At 43.2% G+C, this 21511-nt stretch overlaps 1 protein-coding gene across 3 annotated transcripts in view; it reads right to left on the bottom strand.

The window, feature by feature from the left end:
• ARHGAP28 (Rho GTPase activating protein 28) overlaps positions 1-21511 on the bottom strand; it is a 305117-nt gene that overhangs the window by 102033 nt on the left and 181573 nt on the right. For all 3 annotated transcript variants that reach the window (XM_030213207.1, XM_030213199.1, XM_030213215.1), the window contains exons 2-3: positions 17210-17406; positions 13598-13815 (exon numbers count right to left, since the gene is read on the bottom strand). In XM_030213207.1, coding sequence (XP_030069067.1) covers positions 13598-13815; positions 17210-17378 — 387 coding nt within the window. In that variant the 5' untranslated portion in view covers positions 17379-17406. The remainder of the gene's footprint in view (positions 1-13597; positions 13816-17209; positions 17407-21511) is intronic.

The raw sequence follows: 21511 nt of genomic DNA, 5'->3' as shown, positions 1-21511 counted from the left end.
CCATTAGTGTGTGACCCTTGTCGACACCTATTTAGTACATGGAAAGGGCTCACATGCTAACCATGTGCTAATCAGTTGGCACGTGGCAATGTAGCTGCACTGTTTAATTAGGGTTGGGCACGCCTACTCTCTGCCCCCTACATTGCTCCCGGTGCTTAAAAATACAAAGTATTTTTTAGCATCGGGGAAGCATGTGCAGATGCCTGAACTACCGCAGGGCGCCTGAGCATAGTGCATTTTGGCTTGCGGGAAGCATGCAGTAGTGCTTACTGTTGCTTAGTAAAAGGACCCCTATATCAGTGCGTGTATCAAATGAGTAATAAAATAATAAAGTTTATTCAAGTTACTAATGTGGTAATAAGCATTGTGTGCTAAAGTTGAGGTATTCAAGTCTCAATCTCAGACTGACATTTGGAAATGTGATTATGCATGTTTGTACTTGTTCACATGTGGAAGGGCATTTTTGATAGCGTGTCTACGTCGGACTTTGGATGTTTTCTGCTAAACGTCTAAAATCCAAATAGGAAATATACCCATTTTTGAAAAAAGAAAAATGTTTACCTTTTTTTTCAAAAATATCATTTTGAACAAGGTTTTGTTCTTTCTGCGTTTATCTTTATAGGCCATTTTCGGGGGGGGGGGGGGAACGCACAAGTTAAAAATGCACAAATTCAATCACTGGAATGTAGGATAGGCCAGCATTTTTAGCAGATTGTTCTCCCAGACATCCCAAGAGAGTAATGGAAGCCCCCTAGTGGGTACTGCTGTGGACTTCATATAAATTCTCCCAGGTAGACATCTCACTGGTGTTCTCTTGTCTGCTGAGTCCTCCAAAATCCAATACCTCCAACTGTACACCACTACTAAAGCCTTATGGGTGAAGGGAGCACATATATGCGGGTTCAGTGGGTTTCTGGTGAGTTCTGGAGGGGTCCTAGTTTCCAACCACAAGTGTGACAGGTAGAAGGAGATAGGGACCTGAGTCCCCCACTCCATAGTGCACTGCATCAACCACTACACCACTCCGGGGACCTTTATGCTGCTCTAATAGACCTGGCTATAACATCTGAGACTCACATAGTGGCTGGTAAGTCATATTTTTATTTGGGGGGTGGGAAGGGGGTCAGTGACCACTGGGGGGAGTATTGGGGAGGTCACCCCTAATTCCCTTTAGTGGTCATTTAGGGCACCTTTTTGTGCCTTATTCATTCTGAAAATAGGTCTAGATCAAAATGTTGACGTTTCAGCCTCAGATGTTTTGGTTTTGTTCCATTATAGCTGTAAAACATCCAAGTGCTATGAACGTCCTAAGTCTGCCCCTGAAACACCCCAGCATGCCCCCTTGTGATTTGGATGCATTTCAGATGAAATTGCATAGATAAACTGCAAAATAGGTTTCAAAGATACCGATTTGGCTGTTTTGAGAAGAAAAACATCCAAATGGTACTATATGACACTTTTTGGACATTTTTTCTCTTTCGAAAATGAGCCCCAGGGAAACACATTAGTATCACTCCTCATTTCTTGAAACAATTTCACTTCATACCTATGATTTATTTCAGCATGTTCCATATGATGTGTGACCTCTCCAGATTTACATGGAATCTTTAAACTCTTACATTAAATCCTAAGTGCTTCTGTTTTCTACCAAATAATGAATGCATAAATTTACCTGGTTCTTAGCTTTATTATTAGGCTGCTACATGAACATGTATACTTAGGCACATATAGTCGCTAGCTCCAGTAGCGTTCCTAGGGGAGGGGCGGTGGGGGCGGTCCGCCCCGGGTGCACGCCGCTGGGGGGTGCCGCGCGCGCCTGTCCTCAGTTGGTCCATGCTGCTTCTCTGCCCCGGAACAGGTTACTTCCTGTTCCGGGGCAGAGAAGAAGCATGGACCAACGGAGGGCAGGCACGCGCGGCACCCCCCCAGCGGCGTGCACCCGGCGGGGGGGTTCCTTCACGGGGGTGTCCTTTCGCTGGGGGGGGGTCCACGCTGCATCGGGGGGGGGGGGGCGCTACACCCGGGTGGCGGGGCGCATCGTCGATCCGCCCCGGGTGCCAGCCCCCCAGGAACGCCACTGGCTAGCTCAGCTTTGGCTATATCTTCCTGAAGGTCCTGTTTTTGTTATTCGGCTGACTTTAAATTCCTATGTCTCCAGGCAGATCTGTAGAAGTAATCTCATTATTTCACATGCACACATTTAAGACTAGATTCAGTAATTCCAGTCGCCACATCTCAAAAAAGATATAAAGGAATTGGAGAAGGTGAAGAGCAGGGCGACGAAAATGATAAAAGGGATGGAACGACTTCCCTATGAGGAAAGGCTAAGAAGGTTAGGGGCTCTTCAGCTTGGAGAAAAGGTGGCTGAGGGGTGATATGATAGAAGTCTACAAGATAATGAGCGGAGTAGAGCGGACAGACGTGAAGCGTTTGTTTACACTTTCAAACAATAATAGAACTAGGGGACACAAGATGAAGCTAGAATATAGTAGATTTAAAACAAATAGGAGAAAGGTTTTCTTTACGTAGCATGTAGTTGGACTCTGGAACTCGTTGCCAGAGAACGTAGTGACAGCAGCTGGCCTTACGGAGTTTAAGGGGGGTTTGGACAGATTCCTGAAGGAAAAGTCCATTGAACATTATTTTAAAAAAAGGGGGGGAAGGGAAAATTATTATTATTTTTTTTTTTTGGGGGGGGGGGAGTTGCTGGGTTCTTGAAGCCTGGATTGGCCGCTGTCGGAGACAGGATGCTGGGCTTGATGGACTCTTTGGTCTTTTCCCAGTATGGCGGTGCTTATGTGCTTATGGTGTCTAAATTTGGGTGGTGATAAAAACCTGCTAAGTTATGCTGTTTATAGAACAGCGCTTAGAGCTGATTTTCGTGCCCAACTTTGAGCATGAGGATTTACACCAACTAAAACCTGGTGTAATACCTGGTGCGTAAATTAGGCGCGGATTCCTGGTATTCAGTAAAACTGTGTGTATATTTAGTGAATGTCCCTCCCTTGGCCACACCCCCTTTTGAGTTGCGTGCTAAGGGGGCCTTTTACTAAGCCACGTAGGCGCCTACGAGCGTCCAACACATGCCAAATTGGAGTTACCACCCGGTTACCGCGTGGCCCTTGTGGTAATTTCAATTTTGGCGCATGTCCGCTACGCACATCTGAAAAATATTTATTATTTTCTGGCGCGTGTAACAGATGTGCGCCAAGTGGCATTTGACACACGTAGGTTATTACCGCCCAGATTCTTTATCGCTAGGTCAATGGCTGGCATTAAGGTCTCACACTCAAAATGGAAGCACGGCAATTTTGATTTTGCATGTCCTTTTTTACAGGCACGCTAAAAAAGATTGGCGTGCACCCAAAACCCACAACTACACTACCGCAAGCCATTTTTCAGTGCACCTTTGTAAAAGGACCCATGAATCTTTATAGAATAGTGCTTACCAAGATGCATGCGCAAATCCAAATTGTTGCAAATTTACACCAATAATTGATTGTTTGCACCCAATTATTGGCGCTAATTGGCTCATTAGCCAATTTAGTTGCTCATGCATCTCAGAATAGCGTGTTACTTTACATACAGAAATTGGCGAACTACTTATTAAATCTTGGGATTAAAATATGGCTTTCAATAAATAAGAAAAGCAGCTGGTAGGCAGAGAACCATTTCATGTTCGGTTGCTGTCTCCTTTTTGCTTTTCTGCCTGACATTTATATCTCGAACATGAGAATCTTTATACAGTGGTGGAAATAAGTATTTGATCCCTTGCTGATTTTGTAAGTTTGCCCACTGACAAAGACATGAGCAGCCCATAATTGAAGGGTAGGTTATTGGTAACAGTGAGAGATAGCACATCACAAATTAAATCCGGAAAATCACATTGTGGAAAGTATATGAATTTATTTGCATTCTGCAGAGGGAAATAAGTATTTGATCCCCCACCAACCAGTAAGAGATCTGGCCCCTACAGACCAGGTAGATGCTCCAAATCAACTCGTTACCTGCATGACAGACAGCTGTCGGCAATGGTCACCTGTATGAAAGACACCTGTCCACAGACTCAGTGAATCAGTCAGACTCTAACCTCTACAAAATGGCCAAGAGCAAGGAGCTGTCTAAGGATGTCAGGGACAAGATCATACACCTGCACAAGGCTGGAATGGGCTACAAAACCATCAGTAAGACGCTGGGCGAGAAGGAGACAACTGTTGGTGCCATAGTAAGAAAATGGAAGAAGTACAAAATGACTGTCAATCGACAAAGATCTGGGGCTCCACGCAAAATCTCACCTCGTGGGGTATCCTTGATCATGAGGAAGGTTAGAAATCAGCCTACAACTACAAGGGGGGAACTTGTCAATGATCTCAAGGCAGCTGGGACCACTGTCACCACGAAAACCATTGGTAACACATTACGACATAACGGATTGCAATCCTGCAGTGCCCGCAAGGTCCCCCTGCTCCGGAAGGCACATGTGACGGCCCGTCTGAAGTTTGCCAGTGAACACCTGGATGATACCGAGAGTGATTGGGAGAAGGTGCTGTGGTCAGATGAGACAAAAATTGAGCTCTTTGGCATGAACTCAACTCGCCGTGTTTGGAGGAAGAGAAATGCTGCCTATGACCCAAAGAACACCGTCCCCACTGTCAAGCATGGAGGTGGAAATGTTATGTTTTGGGGGTGTTTCTCTGCTAAGGGCACAGGACTACTTCACCGCATCAATGGGAGAATGGATGGGGCCATGTACCGTACAATTCTGAGTGACAACCTCCTTCCCTCCGCCAGGGCCTTAAAAATGGGTCGTGGCTGGGTCTTCCAGCACGACAATGACCCAAAACATACAGCCAAGGCAACAAAGGAGTGGCTCAGGAAGAAGCACATTAGGGTCATGGAGTGGCCTAGCCAGTCACCAGACCTTAATCCCATTGAAAACTTATGGAGGGAGCTGAAGCTGCGAGTTGCCAAGCGACAGCCCAGAACTCTTAATGATTTAGAGATGATCTGCAAAGAGGAGTGGACCAAAATTCCTCCTGACATGTGTGCAAACCTCATCATCAACTACAGAAGACGTCTGACCGCTGTGCTTGCCAACAAGGGTTTTGCCACCAAGTATTAGGTCTTGTTTGCCAGAGGGATTAAATACTTATTTCCCTCTGCAGAATGCAAATAAATTCATATACTTTCCACAATGTGATTTTCCGGATTTAATTTGTGATGTGCTATCTCTCACTGTTACCAATAACCTACCCTTCAATTATGGGCTGCTCATGTCTTTGTCAGTGGGCAAACTTACAAAATCAGCAAGGGATCAAATACTTATTTCCACCACTGTATAAAGTGGATACACTATTTAGACTTTTTAGGAGTTGATCTTGGCATTTCAGATTTCTACAATACAGAATTCACCTTTATGTGCAATTATTTCCAACACTGGTAGACTTTTTCAGAATCAGGGGAAGAGATTTGGAGTCTGGATGCTTTAGAGTTAATAAGACAGCAGGGTCATGCCATGTATAATAACTGAAGTGTACCCTTTTGCCACAGCACCTCCTTGCAAGGTTGCTGCAACAGTTGTGTCCTTAATTCTTTAACTACTACAGCACCCTTCCTCAAGTGTGGATTTTTAGTTTGATTTTGGAGACGTAGGTGCTCGCTTTCCTCTTGCCTCCCTGCTCTCATCCCTTATATTTTATTTTGGAGTTTAAATATATTTTTCCAGCGATAAAGGACTAATGAAGAAGTCACACCTAGTTAACTGGAGAGCATAGTAACCAATTTTGTATGTTGTGTTGTTATCAAAAGGCGGTTCTGAGGAGAGCAATGTTCCAGATCAATGTTTCTTGGCTTCCTGGAATAATAGATTAGTTTCTCACAAGGAGAAAGGAGAAGGGAGCATGTCAACTGCTCTAGTGGAAGCTGCGGGAAAGAGGAAGGAGATCTAGAGCTACTGTGAGAGCAGTTAACCAGGAGGAATTGAAAGCAGAGCTATCTCCCAGGTACCAGGACTCAAATTCTGATGAGGAGGGAGTACTGGAGTTCTGTACAGAGAAAACAAAGCATCCCAAGTGTGAGGAATTTGGAGTTTTCTTCACCACATACACCAGGAACACGCTCAAGATATATTGAGACTCAGGGAAATACAAGTACAGGGATAACAGACAAAGATATTCCTTTCAGCTTGTTAGAATGAATGTAATTAGGACACAGACATTGTGTTGCACTTTTAAGTGTGCAGAAAGTAAGTTATGCTGGATCACTAATCCTGACTCAGACTGTCCTCTATTCAGTAAAAGACAGTTACTACACAAATATATTCTACTGCCAGACACTGGAGAAAGAATTGATATGCTATGCTATGTGATTCTTATATTCCTCTAAGTTCAAAAGAGATTCTAAATGGATTACAAACAATCCTTCTTCAGCAGAATTTACAATTGCTTATCTAATACATTGAAACAAAAAAAAATCTTTCTCATCAGTTGCACAACTCAAACATTATTTACAGTTGCAAGGGCAGCCCGACCATTAGGCCACCTGAGGTGGGGGGGCCTCAAGTGGCACTCTTCAGGGACAGCATCTCCCCACTCTTCGGGGAGCGGCCACCCCGTTCGCGGTGTTTACCTGTTTTGTTAGTTACGCTCCAAATCTGGTAGTGATTCCCGTACGCTGCCCTGCTGCCGTCACCTGCCTCTTCCCTTTACTGTGGCCTCCTCTCTGGTGTAACTTCCTGTTTCATCAGAGGCTCAAGCAGCCACAGTAAAGGGAAGAGGTGGGTGCCAGTGGCAGGACAGCATATGGGAATTGCTGCCTCTGCTGGGTTTGGAATATGATGAAAGAGGTAAACGCATCTTGGCCCGGGGGGGGGGGGGGGGGGGGGCGGCATCTTGCCTTGGGCTGGCACTGTACAGTTGCATATCTAATACACTGAAACTAAAAAGCATCTTTCTCATTAAATACATTGAAACTAAAAAACATCTTTCTCATCAAACAAAAAAGACTAACACTTTCCCGAAGGAATGATATTGTGTTATTTTCAGAATTTCCAGTCTTTAACTCTGTGATGTAAAAATTCTGTTTACCACAGGAGAACTCAGCTGGGGTGGTAGGAGCAGCCAGCTGAGAATGTCTAGTGGGTTATTTGAGGAAAACTGTGTATTATATACTCACTGAGTGATTAATCACCTGCTACATTCTTATGGAAGACACCATGCTATTGGATTTTTGGAAGAGCGAGGTGCCTGAGATTGCTACATTTTGAACCTGACAAATGTGTTTAAATGAGAGGCTAATCTGATCTACTTACTGGGTTTGGTAAAGGAATGTGATTTAGTGGCACTGGACTGAAGATATTTTCTTATACTCAGCGTCATCAAGTGCTTTTAGCTTTATTGTACTCAGGAGTGCTTATCTTTACAAAATAAGGCTCTGTTTACTAACGTGTGCTTAGGTATGCCATCCTACATCAGCCATTGACCTGGCGTAAATAGTCACATCCAGGTATCTGCATGCCCAAAGCACCTTTATACTAGTGTTCTATGAAAGCTTAGGTGCCAACAGATGAGGTTATAGAATTGGTGTTGACTGCACACCATTGTGTCACCTAAATCTAGGTACCAGGTGATAGAATTACTCCTATTCTGTTTAACTGAAGACTTCAAAGTTGATGATTTATAGTATAACCATATAGTGATCAAAGCTGTGCACCACCATTGTTTTTAAATGTCTTTTGAAACTTCCTACATTTGTCAAGTTTAATAATTAATAAATGTATTCAAATTTAGCAATACTACCAAAGAAAAGTCACAAAACAATTTGCAAAAACCTGTAGGCTAGATTTATTAAAGTGTGCTACCACCTTAGCATGCGATAACACCCAGGGCTGGCTTAAGGGACGAGCCAGTGAGGCACTGTTTCAGTGTACCCAAGCCAAAGGATGCCAGAAGCCCATCTCACTGGCTCACTCTTTATCAATGGGACCCTCTGCTTTTATTCCTACTCTGCCCTACTTCTGCTGCACTACAGGAGAGTTTCAAATGTTTGAGAACAGGTACTTCTTGTATTCTTATATTGACAACAGAAGGAAGGCACAGTGGGATTGTGAGTGAGGACTTAGGAATTGGTTAGGATGGAAGAGCAGGAACTTGGGGATTAGGTGAGAGGATAAAAACTGAGCTGAGAGAGTGAGATCAATGGGGATTAATTGATTGGGTGAGGACTGAGAGACCGAGTAAAGATAGATGGGGAGAGGAAACAATATGAAGGATTTGGAGGGTTTGGGAGGCAGTTGAAAGGGTCAGAGAATTATGGAGACGGTGAGAGACAAAAGGGATATGACTTTGAAGGGGGTGAGGGAAGGTGGAAATTAGGAGGAGATTAAAAGAGAATATGGGAATCAGGATAGTGGGTAAGTCATAAGAAAGGGATTGGAGATGGAGAGAGAATGAATGACAGAAAAAGCTGAGGTTGATGAGGGGTTAAGAGGTAGATGAAGCTAGGGAGGGGATGAGCACAAAAGGTATAAAGTGGGTGAAAGACAGGGAATAAGAGGTTGGGGAAGGAATAAGACATAGATGGGGAATAGGATTAAGGAAATAAGAGTAGGAAATAGAAAGCTGGTAAGTGGCTGAAATGTGACGAGAAAGGGGGAGAATGTGAAATAAAATCTATCAATAGGTAGAAAAATATACAGATGACAAAAATTGGAGAAAAAAAGATCAAATATAGGGATATATGTATGGGAAGAAGACAGGGACAGTGAAGAAACAGAAAATGGAAATGAGGTCCTGGAGAAAATTAATGAGAAGGTAGTAAAGAGAGACCAGGAGAAACCCAACTGGAAAAATGAAATGATCAGACAACAAAGGTATTTATTTATTTATTTATTTATTTATTTATTGCACTTGTATCCCACATTTTCCCACCTATTTGCAGGCTCAATGTGGCTTACAAAGACCTGTTATGGCATCGCCATACCAGGGTAAAGAATACAGTACAAAGAAGTCAAGGAAGGGAAGAAGAAGATCCAGTCAAGCAGTTAAAGAAAGATATATACTGAATAAAGGTGGATAAGTGTTGTGTTATAGTTAGTTATGGGTTCTCGTGGTAGGCCTTATTAAAGAGATAAGGTTTCAGAGATTTGCGGAAGTTAGTTAATTCATTGATCATTTTCAGGTGAGTTGGAAGTGCATTCCATAACTGCGTACTCATGTAGGAAAAGCTGGTCGCGTGTGTTAGTTTGTATTTTAATCCTTTACAGCTGGGGAAGTGTAAGTTAAGAAAGGTGCAAGAAGATCTTTTAGCATTTCTGGGTGGTAGGTCAAGCATGTAGGTCGGGGCGTCTCCGTAAATGATTTTATAAACAATCGTGCAGATCTTGAACGCGATGCGTTCTTTAAGTGGGAGCCAGTGTAGTACTTTCTGGTGGTGGTGGTGGTGGTGGTGGTGGTGGTGGGGTGTTATTCTTATGGTATGACCCCTGATATCCACAGGGTTCCTATTATAAGACGGACCTCAAGATGGGAGCATAAAATCAAAACTTGGTTCAGGGTATCACAATCCACTAAGCTAGCCTTGATAACACCATTAATGTATGCTCTGTATAAATATGTCCTGTTGGAAAAAAAGGAACCTGTGGTAAAGTATGTGTTATAATGCAGGTTAGCACGTAATAGCATGGGTCTGCACATTAGTAAATCTAGCCCATAATAAATTAATATTGTACATATGTATTATACATAATACATATTGTAATACTCAATCCTCATTTACTTTATTACTACTTAATGTATACTATCCCACATCACTTTTTGTGCTATTAATTACAATAAGTTGTTAGCCACATTGAACCTGATCTATTGGGATAATGTGGGATATAAATGAAATACATAAATAAATAATACCTTATGAATAAGGCTAAAAAATAAACTACAATGTAACCGTACCCTAAAAACCCAAACACATGTACAAATTTTAATCCTATCTACGCACTAAAAACAACCCCCCCCCCCTCAAATTACATAACAAACCAAGAATCAGTGAAAGACATCAAGATACAACGAGAGGCAATGAGCATCACATGGTGATAATCTAAAACTAACAGTAATGACTATTTTGCCTATTATAAAATATAAACCTCAACTTCATCCAGAATCATTTAAAAGGAGCCTGAAATAGCCACAATTGGATATACAGTATAGATTCTGCCCTTTTCGGTGCTTAGGTATTAAAATCGACTATCAACTGTTTTTACTTCACAAGAATCTGCAGTGGTAAAAAAGAGTTGTCCTGTCTTATGCCATCTCCATACAATTAGGCTCTTTTAATGACTCCACCTTACGTACTCTCATCCAAGCACTTCTAATTTCATGTCTCAACTACTGGAAGGTAGTTTACATAGGCATCACTTGCATTAATTTAGAAAGATTACAGATGAAAAAATTGAGATGCGTGCAAATCTATTTCGAACAAGATTATTTTAGAATACTGGTTCAGCCTCTCTAAGTTTCTCAACTGGATTATTGTAATATGGTTTATTTAGGATGTCCACATTTTATATTAATTTATGCTTTAAGAACAAGATGTACTGGTACTGTTGGTTATTCTTTTCCATCATCAAAAGGTAAAAAGAGATTATATTTCTTGGAATTAGGGTTGGCATTTCAAGCAGCAAGATTATGGACTAAGATTTCACCTATATTTAAATCTTCTCAGTCCTATATTCTTTTTAGGAAAAATTTGAAAACACTTCTGTTTCAGAAATATGTATCCCACGCTAACTACTGATAATTTATTCTTAATCACTAAATTTATTATTATGCCCCTTTTTCCCAGTTAAATGAAACTGGCTTCTTAAATAGCTGTAACCTGCTTAGAACTGTGAGGTAATAGAGGGATAGAAATCCAATTTACCATTACCATAATCCATAAAGCAACAATTCACCATGATTTTTAAAAGTATGATCATGTAACTGCCCTTCTGAGTCAAAAACAGTGGTTTCTGGTCTACAAAAGTATTCAGTTCAAGATCTTGATACTTTAAGACTGTCCATCCTGCCTTCATTGACTATACCATATCTTCCCATGCGATCACTCTGCTCCTTGAATGATCATCATCTGGTTTTCCATCCACCATCCTGGGTGCGCCTGGAATCTACCAGATACCCTACATTTTTCTGTATGGCCTCTGCTCTGTGGAATGCTTTACCCATTGATCTTTGGACAGAATTGGCCTACAAAAATTTAGGGCCTCCCTAAAGACATATCTGTTTCAACAGACATTTGATAGACTTGACCTTAAGCTCCGTTAGCTACTGTAGGATCCTGTTTTTCATTCTTGTTTCCTATTTTACTTTGTTTTATGGTCCTTTGAATGATTGTGTTTCTTGTCTATCTAGCAATGGGCTTCCTTTCATTTCTCTACAGTTTTATATTCTGTAAACCGCTTTGACCTGCCAGATAAATGATAAACGATAAACAATTTCTCCTGATCATCTGGTAAACATCTAATAGCTCAATCTCCAGAAAGAGGTGGTTCCATGTGCTAGCTGTCACAACAGAAAAGGTGAATTTCCTTGGACCCAATATTCAACTGGCGGCGGTGATTGCTTGCTGCCAGCACTGACCCCAAATGTCAATGCCAGGCCATTTCCAGTCAGCAGTATTGACTATCCGGTTTTCGCTGATCAGCTAGCGCATGCTGGGTTAGGCTGGTATTCAGCATTAACCAGGCATCGGTTAGCACATAAAGGGTCCTTTTTATTAAGCTAGCTATAGGTGTGCTAACGTTTTTAGTGTGTGCTACAAATTAGCATGCACTAATGCTAGAGACACCCATAGAAATATATGGATGTCTCTAGCATTCAGCGCGTGCTAATAACGCTAGGTCACCTTAGAAAACAGGGCCCCAAAGATAAGACAGCTATTTATGCGGTCCTATCTATGCACTAACCTTGCCAGTCAGCACTGAATATCAGGGCATAACTTTGACCTGCTTCTGAAACACCCCCTGAACAGTTACGTGCTAACCACAAATATTTTGCGGGAGATAACTGGTTATCTCCCGCTAAATATTTGGAGATAGCTGGCTATCTGCGATTTAACTGGCCAGCGGCCTTCACTGACCAGTTAAATCATTTTGAATATTGGGGGTGGGGGGTGGGGCTTGTGTTCTACAACTGGGCAACATTTACAAACTGAAGAACCAACAAATTAGATGAATGGAAATAACAAGTGGTAAAATATTCATTTATCCTATAGGTAAGAAAGCATTACAGGAGTCAGTAAGTTAAAGGCAAAATCGCACATTTAACAAAAACAGCAATAGGGAGTCCATGGGACTTCCTAAAAGTTGGGGAAACCTAATCAGAGTAGTTCAAATTCAACATAGTACTAGCCACTGTGTTTTCTGCCAGATGCAACCTAAGCAACCCTCTCTGAAGCAACTCTATAAAAAATGTATGAAAATCATTGTAAATGCTATGAAGAGAAATAAACTGATTAATTTGTAATTTCAATTTCAGTTTTAAACAGAAACCCTATATACTGGCTCAACTATGAGATCTGTACAGTTTATACAAATTCACAATGGCCATCAATTCAGTGAGAAAAACACAATCACAACAAAAAGAATCCTAGTAACAATTGATTAACTAAGGTATTTCTTAAATAGCCAAGTTTTCAACAGTTTTCTACATTTAAAATCGTGGTCCTCACACCTCAAGGGCATCAACAAAGAACTAAACAATTTCTTATGGGTAGAGGTCAAACGAGTAATGGAAACAGAAGAAAGCATAAACTTGTTGGAATGAGACATTTGGCCAAAATTAGTCAGTCTTACACCTATGTTTACTAAGCGGTGCTATGGGCGTGTTAGCGTTTTTAACACGCGTAAATGATTTGGGCGCGTTAGCGTTCAACGCGCCTTAAATTTACAGGGGCATTAAAAATGCTAACACACCTTAGTAAATATACCCCTTAGTGTCATCATGTAATTAGGAGCCTCACCATAAAAGAACTGAAGAACTAGACATAAAATCTTAAAATCAATGCGAGCCTGAACAGGCAACCAATGCATTTCCATTAAAAGCAGATCAAATTTGGTTTTGTTCAAAATCAGTGTGGTAGCTATATTTTGCAAAAGCTGCAGTGTCACCAAAAGAACCTTGGTACAACCTAAATAAAGGGAATTGCGATAATCAAATTTGGAGTATACAAAAGCGTACACCAAATTTTGCAAACAGTCATCAGGAAAATAGGTTCTAACCTGACGCAAACAATGTAGTTTCCCAAAAGCAAAATATACTACCTGATAAACCTGAGAAGAATTCTCCAAATCCGAGTCTAAAGTATGAAGGAGAATTGACATGCCATCCAGAATTACACAGTCAGTTGGGGAAGGGAGCCTTTTAATTTTTAGATAGGCAACACTTGATTTTAAAACAGCTGAAATTTGAGGATGAAACATGAACATTGATTCTAAACGAAGGCCCAGATTTCACAGCAACAGTTTCATCGATCACCCTTTAACATTGGCTATAAATCTCTCTAACCCAGGACTTACACTGTAAAATCGTAGCAAGTTCTGCTTACTTACAGAAGAATCATTAATTCCGAAGATGTCCCTCACGTCCCTCACAGGATGCTTATTTTTCTTTCTCATGGTCTGAGTGTAAGTGTTATATCGTTTCTGCACAGCAGCTGCTTGGGTTCGCGTTAGCGTGGAGAGTAGTGCTTGGCCATCATCTTCTTTATCTCCAGAGATTAGGGTGGACAAACCAGCTTCTTGCAACCATTGGGCTTCCAGTTCTCCTTCTGAAAATGATGCACTGTGTTAGTGTAAATGAAACTGGCCTTGTAATACTTTTATCACATTTAATAACAGGGCTTCCCCCCCCCCCCCCCCCCCCCCCGTCAAGTACCTTTTTTCTCTTGCTGTGTCTATCCCTAGGAAAGGACAGGAGGGGTAGGACTGGATTGAGGAACAGTGTAATTCTTCTCTGCTCTGTTCTATCTATTCCGTTGCCTCCCATCGCCTTCTGATCTCTGAGGGCTGTTGCTTGGCTGGGAAGAAGCTGGATGTTCTCTGCAGGGTACTGGCTAATAGAACTAGGGCACCAAGGACAATGCAGAATAGCACCAGAACCTATGAATCATATGTACTATTTAATGTTAAGTCCTGTTAGTAGCACTATGATGTGTTCCTTTCTTCTTTTAACCACTTTGGGGGGGGGGGGGAGGAAGGATTTTATAGGGAACTTGAGCATGTGGAACAGTGTTTCATGCTTTCAAGTGGGGTGCACATCAGGGGCGTAGCCACGGGCGGGCCTGGATGGGCCCAGGCCCAGCCAATTTCCCTCCAGGCCCGCCCAACCAACGTCCGCCCCGCCGGCGTCGCAGTCCCCATCTGCCTACCAGCTCCGTAGACAGGGAGAGATGACCCTCTTCTGCCACCCGACAACCAGCCTTAAAAAAGAAAACAGAAGAAGCGCCTCGCGTCTGATCTGCTCTGCGCTGCTAAGACTGTGTCCCGCCCTCTGATGTAACTTCCTATTTCCGCGAGGGCGGGACACAGTGATTGAAGGGCCGACACGACGAGGCGATTTGTTTGCCTTAGCAGCGCAGAGCAGATCAGACGCGAGGCGCTTCTTCCATTTTCTTTTTTAAGGCTGGTTGTCGGGTGGCAGAAGAGGGTCATCTCTCCCCGTCGACAGAGCTGGTAGGTAGGTGAGGACTGTGGCGCCGGCGGGGCAGGGCAGACGTTGGTTGGGCGGGCTCAGATGGGAGAAGAGGTCGGGGTGGGGTGGGGTAGGGAGAGAAGGGGCTCAGATGGTTGAAAGGGACGGGGACGGACTCAGATGGGAGAAGGGGACGGGGTCAGATGGGAGAAGGAGTCTGGGGTCTGAGAAGGGGGCAGGAGGGAAAATGGGGCCATGCCTGGGGCAGGTGGGACTAAGGCTACTGGGAGAAGTGGGGGGGATAAGGAAGGGTAGGGCAGATTCCTGATTGGGCGGGGGGTATAAAGGGAAGGTAGGACTGATGCTGGGCTACAGGGAGAGATGAGAGGGTAGGAAGGGAAGAGTATGGCTGATACTGGGCCATAAGAATGGATGGGGGGTAAGGCCAATGGTGGGCTACAAGGATGAAGTGATGGGGAAGGGAAAGGTATGGCTGATGCCAGGCTACAGGACAAATTCAAATTTTTGGTCCTTTATTCTGCAATTAATGATGGTTGATCTGTGTTCTGTATGTGACCAAGGTAAGAGATTCTGCTGGCATGTGGTGTTTGTGGGGATCTATACCAGTCTGGCTTTTCCAATGGGACACGTATTGCTATTGCCTTTTTAAAGGTGCTGTTATTGGTATTTGAGTGTTCAGAACTGGTGGTTTTAAGGTTTGCAACATAGGTTCCGAATATGTATGTAGTTTATGTTGCTGTAGGACAGTGTTGGGCAGACTGTTTATTAAACATTATTTAGGACCCCCCCAAAAAACTACTCACACCTATATAAATATACATAGTGCCCACCCATATTAGCTCTGGGCCCACACAAAATGTCAGGTCTGGCTACGCCACTGGTGCACATGCATGCAAAGTAGGTACACAGAAACCTTTGGTGTTAATTTTATAACAAGACGGCTATATCAAATGCCAAAAAAGCAAAATGAGCTCCTACAATGACCCCCAATAGCTCACAAATTCTCATATATACAGATGAACAACTGCTTCAAAAAAAGTGTATATACTCTATGAAAGTACAGACTTGTCTTGTAAAATATTGTGCATGGGTATATCATAATTCTACCTCTGTTCTATCCAAACTGTGACACTTGACTATATGGGATGTATCTATGAAGAGAGTTCAACAGGCCAAAGTAAGGGCTCGATGCACTAAACAATCGTTAGAGCCCTTCCCTTACCAATTCCCTTAGCGAATCGGTAAGGAATGGGCATGCATAAAGGAATTGGAATGCAAATAAGCTGCTCGTTGTAGCTCACTTGCATTCTTGATTCCATCGTTGAACAGTCAACCAGTCGGCCGGTCGAGCATGCGCACAGCAGCCAAGCGTTATGCTGGCTGATCTGCGCATGCCAAGGATGCCCTTTGTGGACGTCCTTCGCCCCCCCCCCCCGAGATCGCCGCCGCTAGAGATCGCCGCCCACCCCCTCCCACTGCATTGAAATGACAGCTTCCCGCATCCCCGGCCTTCCCGCCATCCGAGGCACCCTGAGGCACCGCCCCCGCCACCCCCCTTGAGGTCATTGCCGCCGCCGCTCCCCCCTCCACCAGCTGCCCTCCGTCTGCCACCGGGCTCGGGCCTCACAGCGCCTTTCACCTCCGTGTGAAGGCGCTGCAGCAGGCAACAGCTGATCGCCTCCCTTCGGACTTCCCTCCTTTCCTCCCTGACCCGCCCTCATCTGACATAAGACGAGAGCGGGCCAGGGAGGAAAGAAGGGAAGTCTGAAGTGAGGCGATCAGCTGTTGCATGCAGCACCTTCACACGGAGGTGAGAGGCGCTGTGAGGGCCCAGCCAGGTGGCAGACAGAGGGGGGCGGGTGGAGGAGGGGAACGACGCCTCAGGGGTGCCTTGGATGGCGGGGAGGCCGGGGCTGCGGGAAGTTGTCATTTCAATGCAGGGGGAGGGGGATGGGCGGCGATCTTGGGGGGAATGGGGATGGGCGGTGATCTCAAGCGGCAGCAATCTTGGGGGGAGGGGGGCGGACATCCATAGAGGACATCCATAGGCACAGCTCGTCTTTTTTTTAATATATAGTGAAGGACGACCTCGGGGGAGAGGGCTGAGCTAAATGTGCTGTGAGAGACTTCCAGGTCTGTCAGCTGAGTGAAGCACATCCATAAAGGACGTCCCTGACGAGCACTTTTTTCCCCAATTTTTTTTTGTAACATTTCAATCCCGCGCAGCCTCAACGACAGGTACAGACCTCTCATTAGATTTTCCAGCGTTAAGGCAATCGGAAAAGGTTAGTGCATCTCATTACAATGGGGTTTCTACACAATTTGCTCATCTGCATTCTGTTTTCGTTAGCTGCTACCGTCGTCGGAAAATGGCCTTTAGTGCATGCCGGGGTTTACTACTTGCTCGTTAATGGCTCGTTAATTGCTCGTTAACTTTAGTGCATCTGGCCCTCAGTCTTGAACCCATGCCTTTAAAAAGGCAGCATATGAGAATTAAAGTGCAAGCTCACCCTCTGCTGGCTTGACTTCCATTAGTGTTTGATCGTCTAGCTCGTTCTCACTGCTCTCCTTGATGCTTTCCACTTCACACCAGAAATCCTCCATTGATGTACTGTCCACAGACCCTTGGGAGATGGAGCGGTTGAACAGCGGTGATTGTAAAGATTCGTTAGAAAGCATCCTGTTGATTCTTCGGCACTGAGATTTTCTGCAGAAAAAGTACGAGTATTATTAATCAGGGGAAAAATACCATATTTCTTTCTTTTGGGATGATACCATCCTTTCAAAAGCTCTCTTTGTGCTAGTTTTAACATCTGAACCAAATTAATGAAATGTAATACCTACATAAATTTGCATAGCTTTAGCTAAAACCTCACGTTCAATTTAATGTTGTTATGTATGCCTTTCCAAGGAATTCCATTTATGGTTCAGGGGATATTATTTTTCCATTGTCATGAGTCTTTGAGTTTTCAGATTTTTTCCCCCTTACATCTTTGGATAATATGGGCATGAACTGAATGTCTTAGACTATAAACAAACTATTTGCAATAGCATTTTCTTTGGCAGTATTATAGTTACCAGGGGGGGCCCAGGGGGTGGACTGAGAGAGTCATATATTTTCTCTCAGCTCTTTCCCTCTCCCAAGTTTAAATTGTACCTTCACTGATGGACAAATCCTTGCCCTTGCTGCCTGAGCTTCAGCCACCGACACCAGAACTCCAGCACATGCTCAGTTCAGTCACTGAACTGAGCATGTGCAAGAGTGAAGAATGCCACTGACTTAAGCACTGCTCAGACAGCACGGATGGGGACTCAGGCAGCGGACCTCTTCAGCTGGCAGTGCTTGAGCATCCTCGCTAGCCATTAAACCAGTGCTGCAATTTTGGAGGGGTCTCAAGCTCCAGAGACACCACCCTCCCCCCTCTCCCGTGGCTAAACCCCTGGTTTTACAAAACTGGAGGGATAATTCTCCTTATATTGCCTAAAGTTAGGCACCAGGATGATGCATGCTAAACACAAATTCTTCAATTATTTATTAATTTATTTATTTCTGCTTGATATACACAATCCCCCAGATTCTATACATGGCACTTGAAAATCTATGCAGAAACTGATGCATATGCTATAACAATGTGCATAACTTAATTGGTTAACTAGCAAATCAGCACTGTTAATTGGATGTTAGCAAGCAATTATCAGTACTAATTGGCATTAATTGAGATTTACATACACAACTCACTAAATGTATTCTATAATGTGGTGTGCCTAAATTCTAAGTCGCAGAGTTGAAAAGGGAGCATGGCCATGGGCATGCACATTATTATAGATTACACCCAATCTACACCTAATTTAGGCATCAGGATTTACATTAAGTAAAACGTGGCCAAAATGGACATGACCACATTTAGTTGCGTGATGAGCTGCTCAGTGTATTCTATATACAGCGTGGAAATTTAAGTCTATTCTATAAATTTAGGCATACTTTACAGAATAGACCTAATTGTAATTTTTTTTTCAAATTGTTTTTATAGAATCTAGCTCTATATGGCCTGGGCTAAGCTTCAATGCAGTTTACAAAATTAAAATAGAAAAGAGTACTGAAGGGAGGAGAGGGAGGGTAGAAGAGAGAGAAGAGGTAGAGAAATTAGTTAATGGCTGGACCGAAAGATTGAGTGAAAAGATGAGATTTGAGTAGTGTCTTAAAACCAGAAAGGGTGGTTTGGTTTCTGATGCAGAGGAAGAGCTTATTCCACAATGTGGGGCCAACATAATGGAAGATAGTGGAATATGAGGAGGTCTGATGGAGCTCTGATGGTGATGGTAGAAAAAGAAGGTTGTGATCAGCAGAACGAAGGAAATTGAGAGGTGTGTAGGGGTTGAGGAGCTTATTGAGGTAATCAGGAGCAGGTACATATGTACATAAGTATTGCCATACTGGGACAGACAAAAGATCCATCAAGCCCAGCATCCTGTTTCCAACAGTGGCCAATCCAGGTCACAAATACCTGGCAAGATCCCCAAAAAAGTACAAAACATTTTATGCTGCTTAACCCAGAAATAGTGGATTTTCCACAGGTCCAATTTAATAATGGTCTGTGGACTTTCCCTTTAGGAAGCCGTCCAAACTTTTTAAAAACTCTGTTAAGCTAACCGCCTTTACCACATTTTCTGGCAACGAATTCCAGAGTTGAATTACACGGTGAGTGGTAAACATGATTTGAAAACCAAGCTGGGAAGTTTGAAAGTGATGCGAGCAGTGACTGGAAGCCACTGTTCAAGCCTAAAATGTGAAGTAACATGATCAAAACGATGCACATTGTGGAGAAGCTTGACTATCATGGATTGAATTAGTTGCAGGCACTTAAGGGAGTAGAGAGGGATACCGGCACACAGAGCATTATAATAGTCTGAGATATGACCAAAGCCAAGATAACTGGACAATGAAAAGATATCAGAAAGAAGGGGTGCACAGAACAAATCCAGTTGAGAGAAAGAAAGAGGCTCGAATGACTGAGTCAATTTGAGGTTTAAATGTAAGTTTGTTGTCAAGGATCTTGATGGAATCTTTGTAGAGGAGGGGCTGGTCTTCAACAAGGAGAGGGGGAGGAGTCTACATATGCCCAGCACCCCCTCCCATTTATGGACCACCATCTTATAGAACTGACTATTTGCTATGATTCCCGCCCCCCCCCCCCCCCTCCCCACACACACACTCCAGCACACAGACTGATCCGTGATTTTTGGGACTTCAGCGCTGCCAAATTTGCAGACTCCCTAGTTTTTGACTCAGCCACCTTCCAGCAGTCTTCATTAGATATTCAGGCAGAGACCCTTGATTCTATCCTTTGCTTACCTGTTGACTCTGTGACCCCTAAAATACCCACAGGTCCCCATGCATCAAAAAGGAATACATGGTATACTATGGACTTCTGGCTTTTGTGTAAACAACTTCACCAATGTGAAGACGCTTGGTGTAAATGGTGCTCCCCACAACTGTTACTCAACTATAAAATATTGGCCTCTTTTTATAAATTGAATATCTATCTGGCTTAGAGGAAGCTTTATTCTCAGCATGTAACTGAAGCACCTAATTCGAAGTTGCTTTACTCCATGGTATGATATTATACTGGTCTTTGTACCATTTGATCATCAAGATCACTTACGGCAATTTGCGAAGAAAATATGTTTAGCTCTGAGACACTACTTCTGGCAAATCTTCCATAAAATGATGTTTTCAGTCTCTGGACCCATACTTTGGAATGCGCTTCCTCCAAACTTATAGCAATTCTGTTCCCACATGAAATTTAAGAAAGTGTTAAAAATGTATTTTTATAAACAATCTATGGGCCAACTGCATAGTGCAGCAACCCTCTTAATTTAGGTTTTGGTGCGGTTGGCTCCAGTCTCATGTGTACGGCCTGCTAGAAATGTACCTTCCTAACCTATTCCCCTCCCCTCTGTTCCCTTACCTCTCTTTCTACCACTGACCTCCCTGTCCTATCATTGTTTTTAGTTCTTTCCCTATGTCTTTATTTATTTTGACATTGTACACCGCTATGATGGTCTGCTCTTTTAGCGGTATATCAAATAAAATCAACCTGAACACGAAAGGAGCCACGTGGAGAGGGGATGCATATGGATTCACATTTTGTGCAGTTGAGAAAAAGAAGATTAGATTTGAGACTTTGTGCAAGCAATCATTAAGAAGAGAAATAGAGTGTGATGGATCAGTGACGCAACAGAGTATCCGGATATCGTCAGCGTAACAGAATAGTGTGCAGCCGTGATCTTGTCTAATAGTCACTAGTGGAGAAAGAAAGATGCTGTGGTACACCGGCTTGAAGATTAAAGGACACAGTAGCAGTACAGTTGAAAGTGAATTGGTAGGTGTGGTCTGAATGATAACCAAGAGAACCGTTATAGGATACTAGCATAAGTTCGAAGTTAGGCACCTAACTTTAAGTGTGAGCACTTATGCTGGCTTGATGGCTGGTGTAAATGCTCATATCTAACTGTTGGCAGTTAGGTATGTAACCACTAGTATTCTATGAGCTGTGTGCACAAGTTCTGGGCATGCCTCCCGACCCACCCATGCCCCTCTCAGGTCCACATCCCCTTACACTTACACGCTTTGGATTTTGTGCACATACTTTGTAGAATACCATATTAGGGCAGTTGGACACGTAAGTGCTAATTAGTGCCAATTAACACAAATTATAGCCAATAATTGGTTGTTAATGCCAATTAGCGGCTAATTCTTATATTAAGTTACATGTTTAACTGACACTATTCTCTAATTCACATGCACAGTT

Source organism: Microcaecilia unicolor, chromosome 1, assembly GCF_901765095.1.
Source record: "Microcaecilia unicolor chromosome 1, aMicUni1.1, whole genome shotgun sequence".
Classification (NCBI taxonomy): Eukaryota; Metazoa; Chordata; class Amphibia; order Gymnophiona; family Siphonopidae; genus Microcaecilia; species Microcaecilia unicolor.
Note: the sequence above shows the minus strand (reverse complement) of the source record. Positions and strands in the feature narration are given on the sequence as shown.